This window comes from Crocodylus porosus, unplaced genomic scaffold (genome assembly GCF_001723895.1).
Source record: "Crocodylus porosus isolate Cpor-Errol unplaced genomic scaffold, CroPor_comp1, whole genome shotgun sequence".
In the NCBI taxonomy this organism is placed as follows: domain Eukaryota; kingdom Metazoa; phylum Chordata; order Crocodylia; family Crocodylidae; genus Crocodylus; species Crocodylus porosus.
This window is the reverse complement of record NW_017728906.1, coordinates 95,742,016-95,760,273: the sequence shown is the minus strand read 5'-3', so window position 1 is coordinate 95,760,273 and position 18,258 is coordinate 95,742,016. Positions and strand designations below refer to the sequence as shown.

Here is an 18,258-nt window from a genome sequence, read left to right as displayed (position 1 = left end):
TGCCCTGCTGCCCCCGACCATGCGAGTGGTCTCCTCTGGACCCTCTCAATGCTGGCCACATCCCTCCTGAAGTGTGGCACCCAGAACTGGATGCCAACTGCTCCAACTGCAGCCTGACCAATGTCGCGTAGAGGAGGAGGATCACCTCCTTGAACCTGCTCATGATGCATCTGTGGATCCATGACAAGGTGCAGTTAGCCTTACTGACTGTGTCCTCACATTGGCAGCCCATGTTCATCTTGGAATCAATAATGACTCCAAGATCCCTTTCTGTGTCTGTGCTGATGAGAAGGGAGTTCCGCAGCCTATAGGTATGCTGCTGGTTCTTCCTCCCTAGGTGCAGAACCTTGCACTTGTCAGTATTGAATCCCATCCTATTCTCATCCACCCACCCCATAACATGTCCAGGTCTAGTTGTAGCCTACCCCTCCCTTCTAGCTTGCCCACCTCTCCCCACATCTTAGTGTCGTCCACGAATTTGAACAAGGTGCTTTTCACCCCCTCATCCAAGTCACTGATAAAGATGTTGAACAGTACGGGCCTGAGGACCGAGCCCTGGGGGACTCCATTGCCCACATCCCTCCAGGTCGAAAATGACCTGTCCACCATCACTCCACCACCAGGTTGTAGCTGTGTGGGTCTAAGGACATAGGCAGACAAGGTTCTTCGGGTGAATCTGATATTTTTTATTAGACCAACTTAAATAGTTGGGGAAAAAATTCTTAGGAAGGTTTTGGGTTTAAAAACCCTTCATCAGGCTGAGGAAGCATCTCTAGCTGTTGTGTGCTCTTCCTGGCTGGAAAGAATTAGAGGCATTTAATTTTAATCATGGGAAAATGTGGATTTTGGGTTACTTTTTTAACCTGAAAATTGGGGATATTTTTTTAATCAGAGAAAACCAGGAAGTCTGGTGATGAAGCTATATTAGTACCTATAAGGACAAGGATGCTAATCCTCTTGGACTCTTCAGTGCTCCCCGCGTTTCTGATAATGCAGAGGTTGCCAAAGAGAGCAGGGTTCAGTAACTGATTAAATGGGGAATGGGTGTAGTAGTACCTAATGGAAATAGCTCGTAGACTACATAGTAGGGTAAGCTTGGAGCAATGTATGGGATCCAGCTGGACTGAAAGTCTCTTCAGGCATGAGGGCTTGGAAATGTCCATCAGCTTGGTGAACATGTCTCTTCTGCAACACCTAAGCTTCTTTTCCCTTTATGACTGTTGCAGGGTCACCTGGTGCCAGGGGAGATCACGGTGAACAAGGTTTTCCTGGCCCAGTGGGTATGAAAGGTCTATCTGGTGATAAAGGTGAACCAGGTATCCCAGGAATACAAGGTATACCTGGTAAGACTGGTCTCCCTGGCATAGATGGAATGCATGGCCTTCAAGGATATAAAGGTAAGGTTTTAAAATATTGTATTTTCTCACATACAGCACACACCTTTTTCCCCAAAATCAACCCTGCAAAACTAGAGTGCATGTTTTAAGTGGAAAAGCTATTTTCTTCCCTAGAAAAGAAGAAAGCCTGGAGACACTGTACATGCCATGCAGCTGTCAAAATGGGTGCTAAGATTACAGAGTCCTGTGTTAACTCTCTCACAGCCATAGCTGTTGACTGAACTGCTGGTAGTATCTTGATGATATTTGTGATGTGGAAGCAATGCTTAGTTTACAGGAAGAACTACATATAGTAAAGAACTACATAGTCTTGCTACTGCCCATGGAAGGACCGTGGCCTAACCTTATGTGACATTGTAAATTGTCCCAGGAACATAAAGTGATCAGGAAGTGTGGCATCCAGGAGACAGTCAGCACAAGGCATTTGGATACTGTGTACCCAGAAGGGCTTACTCTATCTCACATGGTTAGCCATGACTCTGGAAAAATGTTTTTTTCTATATTCTGCCTTCCAAAAACAAGGTGCATAGATTATTCAGGGGCATTTCATCTGTGAGAAAATACAGTAATAAGAGTATTAAGCAAGATAAAATTGGTTTGTCATTGCCTACATTAAGCATGGGGGGCCAAACTCTCTGCTGATGCAACTCCGTTTATGTCATAGTTTCATAGTTTCTAGGGTTGGAAGGGACCTGAACAGATTATCAAGTCCAACCCCCTGCCCTAGGCAGGAACAAGTGCTGGGGTCATAACAGCCCAGCCAGATATCTATCCAGCTTCCTCTTAAAGACCCCCAAAGTACGGGAGAGCACCACCTCCCTTGGGAGCCCATTCCAGAGCCTGGCAGCCCTAACCATAAAGTAATGCCTCCTGATACCTAGCCTGAACCTGCTCTCAATCAACTTGTGGCCATTACTCCTTGTTATCCCAAGTGGCGCCCGGGGGAACAAAGCCTCACCTATTTCCCGATGGTCACCCCTAGTGAGTATATAGACAGCCACCAGATCCCCTCTCAGTCTTCTCTTGTGGAGGCTGAATAAATTCAGGCTCTTTAGTCTATCTTCATAGGATCTGGCCTGCTGCCCCCTGACCATGCATGTGGCCCTCCTCTGGACCCTCTCAAGGTTAGCTCTTGAAGTGCGGCACCCAGAACTGGACACACTACTCCAACTGTGGCCTGACCAGCGCCACATAGAGGGGAAGGATCACCTCCCTGGACCTGCTTGTGATGCCTTGGTAGATGCACAACAAGGTGCGGTTAGCCTTACTGACCGCTTCCTCACATTGGCGGCTCATGTCCATCCTGGAGTCAACAATGACTCCAAGATCCCTTTCAGCCACTGTGTTGTTGAGAAGGGTGTTCCCCAGTCTATAGGTGTGTTGCAGGTTCCTTCTCCCTGGATGCAACACCTTGCACTTGTCTGCATTGAATTCCATCCTATTCTCATCTGCCCACCTCTGTAACCTGTCTAGATCTAGCTGGATTCTGTCCCTCCCCTCCAGTGTGCCCACTTCTCCCCACATCTTTGTGTCATCAGCAAATTTGGACAGCATGCTTTCCACGCCCACCTCCAAGTTGCCGATAAAGATGTTAAACAGCACAGGCCCAAGGACCAAGCCCTGGGGAACTTCGCTGCCCACATCCCTCCAGGTCATAAATGACCCATCCACCACCACTCTCTGGGCGCAATCATCGAGCCAATTTGCCACCCATCTGACTATGTAGGCATCAGTGCCACAGTCACCTAGGTTTTTTTACGAGAATGGGGTGAGAAACAGTGTCAAAGTCCTTCGTGAAATCCAAGTAGACATCATCTACCTCAGCGCCCCCATCCAAGGACTTTATGACCTGGTCGTCAAAGGAAACAAGGTTAGTCAGGATCTGCCTGCAGTGAACCTGTGTTGGTTGCCCCTGACCATTACCTCCCATGCTGGGCCCCTGCAGATATGTTCCTTGATAATTTTCTCAAAGGTCTTCCCAAGGACTGAGGTGACACTGACTGGCCTATAGTTAGCCGGGTCCTTCTTTCTCCCCTTCTTGTAAATAGGGACCACACTGGCCCTTTTCCAGTCCTCTGGGACCTGGCCCGAGCACCACAAACACTCATACAGTCATGCCAGGGGCCCTGCTATGACCTCCGCCAATTCCCTCAGTACCCTTGGATGAAGTGCATCTGTCCCTGCTGATTTAAACACGTCCAGGCCCCCCAAGAGTTCCCTAACTAGATTGTCCCTTACCATAGGGATGGCATTGTGTCTGCTGAGCCTGTCTGTAATTCTAGTGGGAGAGCTGTCTCAGTCCCTGCTCAGAAATATGTCAGTGGAGTTACTTAGTCTGATATCTTTTATAATTGTTCTCCACCGGTAGTCTTTGGCCACTAAACCTTGATTCCAGAAACTTTTTAAAGAGCAATAATGAGTATATGGTATTTTTCCTTTGGAAAATGTATACCAGTTCATTACTTCTGTCTACCAGCCCTATGGTTTTTTTCTGCTTTTCTCCAAAAAAATTCTTATTATTCTTTCACCTTTATCAGAAGGTATCAAATTCCTCCCATAGAAACCTAATTAATTGGTCTACCACGTGGCCACTTGGGTCCAGATGTTGTCAATGTTAGGCTTAACTGAATTTAAATATTGCCATTGTCACAGTACCCTTGTCATTTATCATCTTGATTTTATTCCACTTTTCCTGTAGCATTCTCCTTTCCATACTGAGTCTACTTTTGGAGCATATTCCTTACATTTTTGTTTCTTTATGAGTTAAAATGCATCGATTTTTAGTCTTTTCTCTCTTTTCAGTATTCTTTAGGGTTTAATTCTCAGCTTTGCTGCCAGAAGGCTCTGATTACTGTTCCAGTACACTTAAAAGAATGGTCTGCATTGCAAAATCTTTTTGAAATTAGACTATAACATTTGATTTCTTGTAGTACATCCTCATTTGTCCTTCAGACTTTACCATGTATATTGATGTTAAAACCACATTTTTTATATTTAGTGGCAATCTAGGAGCTTTAGGAGATTTTACAGTGAGGTGCCTGCTTCTACGACTGAATGCCACTGAGCTTTAAGGCTAGGGACAGACATTCAAAAAGCCCGAGCCTGAAGTGATTCACTCTTTGCAGGTTAGTCTAAGCTGCACACCTTAAACTGATTAATACCTTGACAGGAATGCTCTGTTAAACCAGGGCATGGCCAGGCATGAGCCTAAGATAGCAGGCAGGGGATGGGGAAAACATCCTTTCTTGGAAGCAAGTATGTATTGAACAAAGCAATTTGCAAAGTGTACAACAAGGAACTACCAAAAATCTTTGCCTAAACTAAGATACAGCCCAGTAAAACACAGCATACACAGCTTAGTCTAACTTAAAATGTAAACCAGAAAGACAAGAATTAGTTTTACTAATCCTGAGGGCAGAGTGTCTCCTTACAGTCAGCCAAGGTTCTTTGGGTGAATCAAATATCTTTTATATCTTCTTACAGTCAGGGGTGTACTTGGTAGCTGTGTTAGTCTGAGACAAGAAGACAAACAAAAAACTAGAACTCTTAGTTATTAGACCAACTGGGAAATAGCAAGAAAATTGTCCTTTTCTACAAATTGTCCTTACAGTCAGGTATTCAGAAAGGCTTTACAATGTAAATGTAACTCTCTGCATACTTTGGTGAAGCTGTTTGCAACTTCTCTTAAGTCTTAATCAGCATGTGTGATGATTGTCGGGTCTTTGCCAACACTTGCCACCTTCACAGTAACTTCCCCCTATCCCTGCTCAGGGACAAGCAGCAGAGACTGAAGCCAAAGCCCCGGGTGGGTTCAGGGGGGTAGAGGGAACAGAGTGAGCAATTAACTCCATCCATGCCTGTTTGCAGGCAAGCCATGCAGGTTCAGCTGGGGCTGGCAAACAGCAGCTGTGGTCCCCAGGGTTTGCCACCAGGGGAGGGGAAGGGAGAAATTTGCCTTAGGGGCCATGGCAGCTGTGTCTGGCCACACCCTGCCCCTGCTCTGGCTAGAGAGCAGCGGGCAGGGGCCAGCCCTGCTGTGGAGCAGAGAGCCCTGCCCAGCCCAGAGAGCATGCCAGGATGCTGGGGGTGTCTGGTTCATCTTAAACTAGCAAGGGGTCTGGGACAGACCTTATATAACCTGGTTTGACCCCAATCAGTTAAGTCTGATTATCTCAACCCGGTTTCATCCATTTTCAAATTGGTTTATGTGCACTGAACATCTGTTCTGTTACAGGTTTAAACAAGTTTTTGATCACTTAAACCAGTGTATGTGTAATGTCTGTCCCTAGCCTAAGGGTTTGTCTGCCTCCCCCAGAACTACATCTGGCAGGACAACCATGTGTCGCCATATTTAGTAATAACTACAGGTTTATTAAATGGTAGGGTGTCACCAGGTCACAGTCCCTTCTCTAAGTACTTGTTGTAGTATAGAAGAGAAGCAGGGCCATCTGCTGCTCCACCACCACTCCCAGTTCTGCCCCCAAATTATCTGCAGTTACTTATTTGGCAGGTTTTCTTGCTTATAATTACAGCTAACCTAACCTTCACATCTGAGGCTATTATACTATATACACAGCCCATGGACCAACGATCCATTGTACTGTCACCCAGAACTGGGATTTAAGTTCATAAACCCATGTCAGCTCCTTGATTACATCTCAGAGAATAGCCTGTGCCACTGTGATGCTCACCTAGGATGTGAAAGATCTAGGTTTAAAGCATTTGCTTCTAAGCAAATCAAAGGGGATTTGAAAACAGGTCTCCCAAATAAGGGCCCTAATGTCTGAGGTATAAGGAATAATAAAAGGTGAGGAGGTTTGCTCCTTACTCTAGCAGTGGGCACAAGAATGAGAACCTTGAGCAGAAGTAAGTGCACATTTACCATTTGAGGAACAGTGTGTACGCCCAGGCCCAGCCATCTCCTCAGCATATTCTGCAAGTTAGCTTAAGCTATTCCCTACTCAGTTTGTTGGCTTCTGAAAGGCCTATCTTTAGGTACATGGCTCTCCCTATGCACTGTATAAAAGTGAATCTGGACATCATTTTTAGTATTCCACTTGGCAGCTTGCATATCCAACAAATAAACCCACCCAAACCCCTGTGCAGATTTACCTCCATGTCTCCAGTTTGCAGGTACCCAGCATGGAGAAAAGATCAAGTCGGTTTTGGATTAGTTTAACATTTCTCTTACTTTTTTCTTTGAAAGGTGCTAAGGGTTCCCCTGGCATTGAAGGTTTCAAAGGCATGACAGGCAACCGAGGATTTCAAGGACCTAAAGGATTCAAAGGAGAAATAGGCTTTTTTGGCATTTATGGTCCAAAAGGTGAACAGGGTATAACAGGCTCCAAAGGTATTGACTCACGTGTTTATTTTTTATAGTATTGTCACTGTTTCTTATGTGAGGTGTAATTGCAGTACAAGTAAAATGCATTTTTGAGATGGTGAACCTTGCTCAGAAATTCTACAATTCCTTCCCAGAAAGAGCCCTTTAACCCCTAAAGCCAAGCTTTATCTCTTGGGATTAAACAAATTATGCGTTAAACTTGATCTTCAATAAATGGCTGTAAATACAGACTGTTTCAGGGAGCCAGCTCTCCCCAGGGTTATAAAGACCAAATCCTACTTTTCATAGCTTCAAGCTGAGAAAAGAAACCAACCAAGCTTCTTAGTTTCTTTCTGTCATAGACAGTTAATTATGAGCTATTACGTCAGATACTTGCATGTCCTAGAAGGTAATGCATCCTGACATCTGAAGATCAGTATTATCACATCTTGGGTTATGTGGTGATTCTTAAATAATTTCACAGTGAACTGATGCCTAGCATTGTTTTAGTTTTCAAAGCTATGTGGGATAAATATAGTACTGTGTTATACTAGTAAATGCCTTATTTTCTTAGTCTTGTCTACAAATTAAAGTGACCAAAAGGGAGAGAACATTTCCAAGGGTTAAATGTTATTTTTCCTAACTTTTCCATCCAAATGAGAGCACAAATATCTGTGGTGGCTCTGGACATTAAGACCTTTGTCTGTTTAGTCCTTTTTATGTTTTGATGTGGCAAAGCTGACTGTCCTATTAATCTTAGGTGACCGTGGGGAACAAGGAGAACCAGGACAGCCACCAAAAATAGAGGCCAAAATGCTCAAGGAAGTTAAAGGTGAAAAAGGAGATAGTGGACAAACTGGCTTTTCAGGGGATCCTGGCTTTAAAGGTAAGAAGTAAAATAATCAGAAATGTTCATGAGGGTTTATTAGTTACTAAATATTGTGCAGCTATTCAGAAGCCTTTCCATTATTATTAGGGCCTGGTTTAAATAGCAATTTTGCATTTTTCATGAAAACAGTGAAATTAAATAATTTTCACGAAAAATGTGATTTGCAACAACATGCCATGATAAGCCCACTTGCTGGAGATCCCCAGCAAGTGGCCATATTGTGGCATTTTGTTGCAACAAGATGTCTGCTACAAGCTGGGGAAAACATTCCCCAGCCAGCAGCAAAAGCCTAGCACAGGGAAGGGAGGAAAGGGTCGCAAAAAGGGACAGGGAGGAGGAGAGAGCTTAGGGATGGGTACAGGAGGGGATATTTGCTCCTCCAGGTAGGAAAACTGGGGTGTGGGAGGTTGAGGGTACCTGGGCCTTGGCAGATGGCCCTAGCACCAGATAGGGGAGGGGCTGTTTGCTCCTCCAGGTGGAAAAACTGGGGTCCTGTGGGTTGAGAGCAGAGGGAGAGAACACACGTGCAAAGGAGCAAATAGCCCTTCCCCTACCCAGTGCCAGGGCTGCAGCCTGGCTTCCCAGATAGGGGCTGCAATGGGGCTGGCCCAGCCTAGGAGCACATGGCCAAGGATTGGGTTTAGTTGCAGGCAGAAGTCTTGCCCACAAGGCCTTTGATCGCTGCTGAAAAGTTCAAGGCTCCCTGCCCTGCCTCATTGGAAGAGGCAGGAACAGCAGTACAGCCATTTGCCCCGCACTGTTTCTGGCAGACAGGGAGGAAATTTCCTTTTCAAAAATGCCTCTCCTGCTGCAATTAAACCTGGCCCTAAACCTGCCCTGGCCCTAAATCAGAATGAGGCATGTGGGGAGCGCCATTATCTGGGCATGAAAATGGTGGCCCCCACCACAGTATTAGCGAACCAGCTGTCACTGAGCACTTAGGTGCCCTGCTTCTTTTAAAGAGGAGAAACTGCTAGGGAAGAGCCCTAGCAGTGAGTGAGGAGCCCCAGCTGCTGGCTGCCAGGGCAACCAGAGTTAGCTGGTGACCCACACCCGCCAGCAGTCAGCTGACCAGAAGGGGCAGGGCCTCGCTCACATTTAAACCCTGGGGCTAAGGCCAGGCTGGCAGTTCCTTGCTGGCAGCCAAGGGAGAAGGAGCTCTGCCAGAGCAAGCAAAGGGGAGAAACCTGACTGCATGAGCAGCTCCTGATTGCTGTTATGGGATGGAGAATTCCTTGGTAGGGATTGAATGATGTTTTGGCTGGGCAGCTTAGATTTTATGTTATAGCCCAGGGGCTTGTGTTTTTTTTCTGTTTGCTGTTTTCACCTGTGGCTTGGGTGAGGCTATTAGGGGTTGAAGGAGGCCTCATAGGGGACCCACGGCAGTGTGGAGACCCCAGCCCCAGAGAGGGGGGCAGCGAGAAGCCCCAGAGAGAGGGGCAGCACTGATAAGTACCCAGTCAGGCGCACAGCAAGACAGGGCTATGGAAAGCCCAAGTGCAGAGAAGGCGTGGAGCGAGACGGGGCTACGGAGAGCCCAGGGAGGACAAGGGGGTCAGAGTAGAATAAGGCCCAGACCAAACGATGTGAGTACCAACTGCGAGGCTTGGGCTTCAGTGTAGGAAAGGAAAGGAGCCGCAGATAGCATCCCCTTGCATCAGGGCAGTAAATAGGCAGCCTCCTGCTTAATTAACATCGTCTAATTAATCAATTAACAACAAGGCATGGCAGGCAAGAAGGCAGGCGGTTGGCCCATAACAGGTGGGCTGAGTCACCAGTAAACAGACCCTGAAGAGGTGCACCTGTCACACAGGCCCACAATTTAAACCGGGCCCTAGTTATTATACACAAGTTGAATATATTATGCCACCAGACTACAGTATCACATAATGGCTATGCAAAAAAAACCCTGTGGGCTTGATTCTACCTATATATCTCGGGTGCTACAATGGTAGTTTGGGAGACTGAAATTAGATCCAAATACAATGCAGGTATCTCCATTTAGATGTTAAGCACCTATCATCTCGGGCTCCAGAGTGGACATTCAACTGTATCATTTTAGTGAATTCACTTTCAGTATGAGTCTTGAACACAGGGGGTAGAATTTGATATCTCTTTGCCCTCTTAATGTTAGTTTTCTAGCTTTGTACCTGGGTATTTGGGGCCCTCCCTCTGCACTATGGATATGTGAGCATTCATGCGTAGACTGAGCCAGTCCATAGGTTGTGTGTATCTGGCATAAGTTGGGGGAGAAAGACTGAAGGTTCATCCATGTTTTAAACCCAACAACTCAGTTGTAGGGTATGCTGTCAGAAATCTGGAGACCCAGGGTCTAGGCCTCCCCATACCCAATCCAAGGAAGTTTGAATCTGTATCTCTCTGACTTCCAGCCAGTGTTCCTTCACACCACTGGTTAAGCCAGTGCTTCTCAACCAGGCTCTGCAATACCCTGGGCTGTCTTAAGATCCTTTCAAGAGTACCACAGGATGCCATACAGAATTAACACTGTTAGGTATGCAAACATGATTCACGATAAACCCAGTGGGTGTGTCCAGATGAGTGCAGCCCCATCTCCAGTGCCACACACCACACATGCAGGCATTCCCTGTGCTGCTACTTTGCAGTGTATGGTGGGGGTGAGGGGGAGGAAGTGTGGCAGTTTTGACCCTGGGAGATCCTGAGGTCAAAAAAAAACCCCACAGCTAAAAAAAGCAGGGTGACGCACGTGGCAGCAGTTTGCACCACCCAAATTGGAGCCTGGACAGCCAGATCCACATCCGGCTGTTGGTCAGGCTCGCTGCTGCAGGAGCGTAATGGCTGCAGCTCCTGGAGGCACCCAGCTCCTCAGGTAATGCTGCTCAGGCCTGAACAGGGTGTGCCACTGCTACATGTCCCTGGGGAAACGCACATTCCTGCTTGTGGGGTCACTCCCAGTGATTTCAAACAAGAATCCATAGTGTTAAAAACATTCTGAGCCATTGTGGTCTTTCTGAGTTCTTTAAAACAGAAGAACTGCTGTATTATTTTCCAGTTGTCAAAAATGAGTGACGGCTAAGAACTAGTATTTTCTGAGGGATGCCTTAAGGCTAAGGTGGAATGCTTTGACTCTAGGAAGGTTGAAAACCACTGAGTTAGGCATTATCCAGTTCTTTCTCCAGTGCTCCTTCTGGAGCTGGGCCACTACCCGTTTAGTAGTCATTGGATCCACTGGATGGAGAATAATGCAGTTGGGGAATCTCTGACCCATTGAGGAGGAGGGTCAAAGGTCAAGGCTTGTGCTCCATCCTTTCCAAAAAAAGATCTCACTGGACCACACACCTTCCAGCTTGCTCTCTTGCTCGTAAATTTCCTGGTAATATGGGAAATTTCCTTTGACGCTTGTACACATGATGGGAATTTAGTCCTTAGGGTTTTATTCTGTGCCTCCTAAATTGAAATGGTGGATTTTTAATTGAAACCCACCATTTCATTTTAAAGGCTTCTGTCACTGTTACAGCAGAGGGCCATCCTTTTTTTTTTTTCCGGTGGAGACTGCCCACAGCCAAGGGCGAACTGCCAGCAGACTGAGTGGCCCTTCAGCTGCAGGAAGCACTTGTCCTTTCCTCCGTGGTGGTGGCACCCCACAAGGCTGCCTGGGTCGGCTGCTAGAAGACTGAATGTTGCCTCTGCTCAGAGGTAGCACCCAGCCCAATTGAACTCTTCCCTAAGCCCACCAGGGCTTCCAATTCTCTGTACACTGTCCACTGCCTCGAACCACCCTGGAATGGGCTAGCTTGCCCCTGGAGCAGCATGGGGAGGTAGCAGGCAGGCAGCTAGATATGTTGGCTGCCAGAGAAGGTGGTGAAAATAGTGCATGGAGTGCTGGATGGTGCACAGGTGGACTTAAGGAATCTCAGGTTCGGAAAGCTTCCAGCACCCCATGCACCATCCCCTCCACCTTTTCCAGCCACCCGCACACCCAGCTGCCCTCCTGCTGCCTCCCTGCACTACCCCAGGGGAAACCAGCCTGTTCCCAGGCAGTCCCAGGTGGGGGTAAGGCAGCAGGAACAGTGCATGGGGCACTGGAAGCCCCAGAGAACTTGGAGAAGAGTTGGATCTGGCCAAGCGCTGCCTCCAAGTTGGGGCAGCACCCAACCCATTGGCAGCCTGCCAGGCCACTCCCAGGGGGTCCTGCTGAGGAGGGAAGGACCGGGGGCCCTCACAGTTCAAGGGCCACTTTGCTCACTGGCAGCTCACCCCTACCTGTGGCAGGGGTGGGCAAGCTCCAAGGAAAAAAAACGGTTTGGGCTGCTGGCTGCTTCTGCCTTCAGCAGCCACCATGCACCTCCTAAAGGAGGAAATGGCAAGGTGTTCAATCCTCCTTTTTGGTGGGGCTTGCATGCCTCTCCCACAGCTGGGGGGAGAGCTGTCAGATTAAAGACTGCAATGCTGTAAGTAGCAATGTTGCAAACTAAATTACATGGGCATGTGGTTTAGTTTGCAATGTTGCAAACTCATTTGAAACCCCCAAACTGTGTGCATGTGTATTGTGTGACGTTATTAAGCCACACAAAGGAATTTTTTGTCATGTGCGCATGGTGACAAGTGTCATGTGTACAAGCTCACCAACTGATTTGATAGAGTTGGAGCACAGCCTGTCTTTTTCATTCAATACTGTGCTGGCTCAAATTCCACTATCAGAATTTTTCTTCCTGGCATCTTTAAACAAATGTAAGCATTTTTTACATGTTAATCTGGAAGGAAGCACCTTATGTATTTGTGTCATTCAGAAGCACTACCTCTTTGTAACACTACATCCTGGTTCTGTTTCTGGTATCATAAAAACTTCTACCTGCAAGCTTTTACATACAAATCAACTTCCACCTGGTTGTTATTTAAATTTGTCTTTCTTTAACAGGTCTTAAAGGAATGCCAGGTATACCTGGTAAACCAGGACTCCCAGGTTTTCCTGGACAGCCTAGTCATGTTTCTGGTGCAAAGGGAGCCATTGGTAGTAAAGGAGTACCAGGTAGTCCAGGGTATCCAGGACAAGCTGGCTCTCCTGGTATCAGAGGCTTCCCTGGAAGCACAGGAATCAGAGTAAGTTAATGACCTAAGATAGGATGTTTTGTTGTTTTTGTTTCAAAAAATGTGTCCTTTCATTTCTACCTAGAAGAAATGTTACAATCTTTGTATTCTCCTATGCCTGAAGAGGGGTTTGCATGCCCGAAAGCTTGCAAATAAAGATTTTTTTTTGCAACTATCTAGTTGGTCTAATAAAAAATATCAGTTCTGCCACAAGTTCTGATTCCTTTTATAAGGCCTAGACCAGTCTTGTATGAACTGTAAACTGTGCATTGGGGTATGGAATCAAATCAATTGAAATGGAATAAGTAAACTAAGGTAGGAGCATGTCCTCTCTAGGAAAAAAGCACTGTTTCTTCTGGTACCATTCACTGAAGGATGTAGCTTCATTCTTCCTCTACACCATATTACCCAAATTTCAGTCATCAGCTTTTTCAGTGATGAAGGATCAGGTTCCCCCTCTAGAGCTTCTCAGCTCTGCTACTGAATCTGCTAGTTTCTCTTAAGTTACTATTATGAAACATGAGGTTCACTTTTCCCCTTCCCCTGGATCTGATTATGCTACCAGCAAAATATGTACTTTGCTTGCCAACCTTATGAGTAAGGCCAAATCAGAGAATTAAATCTATTCTCAAAAGGCAGTCCCAATGAACCAACAGGACTTAAAGTAAGTTGGATTTCTGAACACTTTCAGTGAGTGCTTTGTCAACAAAAATAAGTCATTTTGGAAAGAGTTCAGCTTGCCTCAAAAGATGTAACAGAAGAATCAGCCAATCTCTTTGTGTTATAGGGCTAAATTATACATTCCCTGCTCAGGTAACTCCTCTTTAGACTTCAGTGAAAGATTTGACACAGGAAACACTTCAGGAAATAGACTTGGCCTAAAGAAAACACTGTGCCACACAATTGGTATTCCTAATTTAAAGATAGAAGTGGTTGAAAACACAATTTACCAACTTGTTGATTTATTTTGGCTACTATCAGCCAAAGGATTAAATAAGGAAATGCTAAAGAACTTGAAGGTGTGAAGTATATTAGTATTTTACCAAGGTATTTCTATGTGAAAACTGTTTTTAATAATTGAATAAACATTTGTTGTAATTAACTAACATCTGTTTTCAACCACTGGGTAGGGTGAAAAGGGTACTCCAGGATTTACAGGCCTTTTTGGTGAATCTGGCTTACCCGGTGAATCTGGTGAGTCCACTTTCATATCCAAGACTTTTTATGATGGTTACAAAAACAATCTTACATGATATAAAGCCCTTCAAATAGGGTCTGATTCAGCCCATACTGGAGTCAGTGTAAATTTAGTTTCCTCTTTCAGAGATAACATTACATTTTGTAAGTACATATGCCCTGCCCCTTTTAATTACCTTATTTTTGTTGTTATGGGATAGCTAAAATGAAGGAATGGGTTTTATACTTTCTTCTGAAAACTGCATGTTCTTCAGCATACCATTAAATGGTAAGTAAATACAAAATCAATACCTGTTTTCATCTTTCTTTCATTTCTGCTTAAAACAGGTGACCCAGGAGATATTATAAACTTACCAGGAATCCCAGGTCTTAAAGGAGAGGTTGGTACACCTGGATCCTCAGGTATAAATTTCATTTACAATACAAGAGTATTCATTGTGTATTATTTTCCCACATTACAGTTCGGGGTGGGATGAGGATATTATTCGTATGAATTTTCTGTCACACTGAACAGTTCAACAGTTACAGCATAGTGGCAGACCCTCACAATATCTGTTCCTACACCCATGCGATTTCCTCAGGATCAGCAAAGGGGCAGAGTGAAGCTAGTATACCTGAAAGTAAGAAGCTAAACAGCTCAACGTTCCCAATTTTAATAAATGAGGTTTGGCCTTTACTGCTCTGACATCCAAAGCTCCCACTGAACTCAGTAAAAATTTTGCATCAATTAGGAAGATAGACAAATATGATGATTGCATACCTGCAGTGGCTGCAGAACCTGTCCCTTCAGGCACAAGTCTTGAACACTACATGTTACATTTGCTACATTAAGACAAACATTCAGCATTACCTCTTTCTTGACAATGTGGATATGGTGCTCTGAAGCATGCAACATCATACAGAACCCAAAAGCACCAACTTTAGTAAAACACTACTAGACCTGTGCAATGACATGTCACTGATGCCAGTAAGATCATGGTCTGGCCAACACTGAGCAGGAAGGAGAGAGGGAAGTTCTAGCTTGAAAACATGAATGACATTTGTAAAACCAAGATTTAATTTATATTGCTCATTTTAGGAAATCTGTTTTTAACATTTCTGTTGTCTGCAGGTGTGAGAGGAAGCCCAGGAGAAAAAGGTCAAAGAGGTGATCCTGGTTTTTCTGGGATTGAGGGCTTGAAAGGATTACAAGGTCTTCCTGGTATAAAAGGACAAAGCGGTAAAGCATGGGTTTTCTTCTTAACAGTTCAGGAATCCTAATAGGAGAACAGTTGGTCAAAGTATTGGGGAGGGGGGAAGGGGAGAATCCCCCCCTTTTTTTTCCAAAAATTTTCATTGAAAATCCTTTGAAAATGTAGACCATTCTATAAACTGGTTAAAAAGCACAAAAATGGTCACAACAAATTATATTTTAAAAAGAATTTTTCACAGCTGTTCTCTATTTAGGAGAAGTTTTCACTTTTTCAATGATGATGATAGTGATGTGCCTGCTCATGGTGTTATAGTCACACAGTGCTCAGGCTTTATTCTTGTTCTTAAATCAGTAACTTGAGAAATCTGTTATCATACAACAGAGAATGTGTTGATTTTTTACAGAGCAATTAGTCCATCTATATTTTACTACCTAGTGGCCTCAGCCAAGATTCAGGGTTAAGTAAACTAGGCTTTGCACAAAACACATAATGAGAAAGAATCCCTAGTCAAAACAGGCAAAGACAAGTCAATCTAGATGGAAACACAGGAACAGATGGGTAAAATGATTGCCCAAATTCTTAGGGTAAAATAGTTTGGTTTGTTTTCTTCTGTCTTAAGTACGTAAGTAAGAGCTCCCTGCCATCTGTATCTACATTTCTCAGGTAGGCACAAAAATGAAGTTTGCAGTACTGCATTGAAGCGAAGTTAATGGATGTTGAGCTCACAGTTTGAAGATAAGTAACATATGGCATAGCAGACTGTCAACAAGATATCTTTAAACAACAACTACAGATATTGTCAATTAACAAATTTAAAACAGCATCATGTCTCTTAAAAGCACACACTTGTCTCTTAAATGGAACAGCCCTTTGGTGTCTCAGGCTGCTCCATTCTTTACCTATTTTGGTTTGGTTTTGGCCATGACACTGCAAAATAGATTATTTTATACTTTTGTTATCCAAGGCTGTGCTGTTTACCTATTTGTAAGAAGGCCCATATTAACTACCTGCAAGACTACAGATTCTGCAAAATTAGTGTTTAGTACACAATATGTTATTTTTTTCATGGACTCGGTAATAATGATGTATATTTTTCCCATAGGTTTCCCAGGGCTTGTTGGGCCACCAGGACAACAAGGAGACCCAGGTGCTCCTGGGCTTCCAGGTGAAAAAGGAACTCAGGGACGGCCTGGTTTAGCAGGACCAACAGGTAATTACACTTTTCCGTTAAGTCCTTTAAATATTTTATTTGCTTTGGGATGAGGAAGAAAGAGGAACATTAGCATTTCTGAGCGACACAGCTCTTGACAGTAAATGTTTTTAGAATAGTTGTTTCCTATACAGCTCAGGTCCACTGATAAAGACTTATAATGCAAGAAAAGTCAAATCATATGAAGACCAGCTCCTGTGCATTGGCACTGATTGCAAGGGAAAGTTTTTGATAGATGGAGGACTTAATTTTCAAGAAATATTTTTTGCAGTCATCATGAGAAACTAAAACACTACATATTCAGCAATGTGAGCGTCTTTTTTGAAATGTAGCAAACTAATATTATTTTGAACAGTACACTGGATTGGGAGTGATGTAATTCTTCTATATGACCACCAGAAAGTGGAGTTAACTGATGTCGAGCTCATAATTTGAAGATAAGTGACATATGGTACAGCAGACTGTCAACAAGATATCCTTCAACAACAACTACAGATATTGTCAATTATCAGATTTAAAACAGCATCTTGTCCCTTAAATATGTGCGTTTATTATCTCCTGATCTGGAACAGAAAATGCCCTGTTTTTAGTAATAGCAACCATTAGGATTTTTTGGAATGCTATAAAAAAATTGCAGTGATTCTTTTTTTCTCTCTCTCTTCAAGAGATTCTTATTACAGAACTTGAATATGTTGCCACCTTGCTGTTGTCTTTCTTGGTTTGAGCATTCTAGAAAGGCCTAGATGAATCCTAACAAAGCTGTAGTAATAAGCATATAATTACTATTATGTTTGTTGGGGGTGTTTGTAGAAGGGAGGAGAGACAGGGGGTTCTTCCTGGTATAATTTTCAACAGTCAGATCACAGCTCCTACTTTAAAATGTCTCTCATGACTTTATAATAGAACAACAGAAATATGGAAATCAAGGGAATTACACACTAAGTGTATACAGTATTTGCAATAAGTTTGTATATTGTATGCATATTGCTGTCATTTTATTGTTCCTCTGTGACTAGCTTTTGAAACTGTGTTTTTAACCAACCACTTCAATATCCTGCCAAAGAATTTTTAGCAAACTTATTGAATCTCTGAATAAGATAATACAGGTTTTTTTAAAAATTAAACAGGTTTACCTGGCTTACGAGGAATCCATGGACAAAGTGGTTTGCCTGGCACAAAAGGCCTCCCAGGATCACCAGGTAGGTGAGAAACATTCTGTGTACTTGTGAAGATACTGGGTATCGTTGATTATTCTATTTCACACTTGGTTTGGGGTGTGTTTTCTTATCTGAGTCATTTAAAAATTAAGCACATTCCCTGCTGGAATTTTGTCTGGTAGCTTCAAGATTTTGCAAAAAGTAGTAAAGGTTAGGGGTGTTCAACCTCTGACCTGCAAGCCAAATGTGACCCCCCAGACCTATCACATCCGGCCCTCAAGATCTGCACAGGTTGGTAAGTTTGGTGGCGGGGGATGCATGACCATTAATTTGGCTGCCCTTCCCTATGCCAAATTCCCAAACCCCAAGCCCTGCACAACTGAATCAGGGCCAAACCATGCCCTCTCTCCCTGTGACTGGATCAGGACCAGGGGCAGTCCCTGGTTGGGAGTGGGCCATGCCTCCTTTCCTCCCCCTCCACAGGGCTGAGTTGAGGCTGGGCCATTCCTGCTTTTCCTCCTGGGGCTGGGCTGCTCCCTGTTCCCCTCTGTTCCTCTCTGTGCTGCCAGATAGTGCCTGTCGTGCTGCTCTGAAAGTTGGATCAGGTTCACCGGCAAACTTAGGCCCGTGGACAGACTGGACCCTGCCTATCTGACCCAACTGGGGAAAAAGGTTGAGCACCACTGGCATAGATTAATATATCTTAGACATTGCAACAACTAATTATCCTGGATGAATTAAGAACAGAGCATTTGAATAATACCTTTCCTTCTGTCAGGTTTAATGTCAGGGTTAGAAGCCTTAATTTCATTTTAGTATCACATT

The 18,258-nt window shown here is 44.3% G+C and overlaps 1 protein-coding gene across 1 annotated transcript in view; it reads left to right on the top strand.

Moving 5' to 3' along the window:
- The window catches only part of COL4A2 (collagen type IV alpha 2 chain), a 241,031-nt gene that overhangs the window by 205,865 nt on the left and 16,908 nt on the right, over positions 1–18,258 (top strand). Inside the window, exons 31-39 of the mRNA XM_019528485.1 lie at positions 1,227–1,397; positions 6,604–6,747; positions 7,481–7,606; positions 12,507–12,688; positions 13,807–13,870; positions 14,201–14,275; positions 14,985–15,092; positions 16,169–16,276; positions 17,404–17,475. Coding sequence (XP_019384030.1) covers positions 1,227–1,397; positions 6,604–6,747; positions 7,481–7,606; positions 12,507–12,688; positions 13,807–13,870; positions 14,201–14,275; positions 14,985–15,092; positions 16,169–16,276; positions 17,404–17,475 — 1,050 coding nt within the window. The remainder of the gene's footprint in view (positions 1–1,226; positions 1,398–6,603; positions 6,748–7,480; positions 7,607–12,506; positions 12,689–13,806; positions 13,871–14,200; positions 14,276–14,984; positions 15,093–16,168; positions 16,277–17,403; positions 17,476–18,258) is intronic.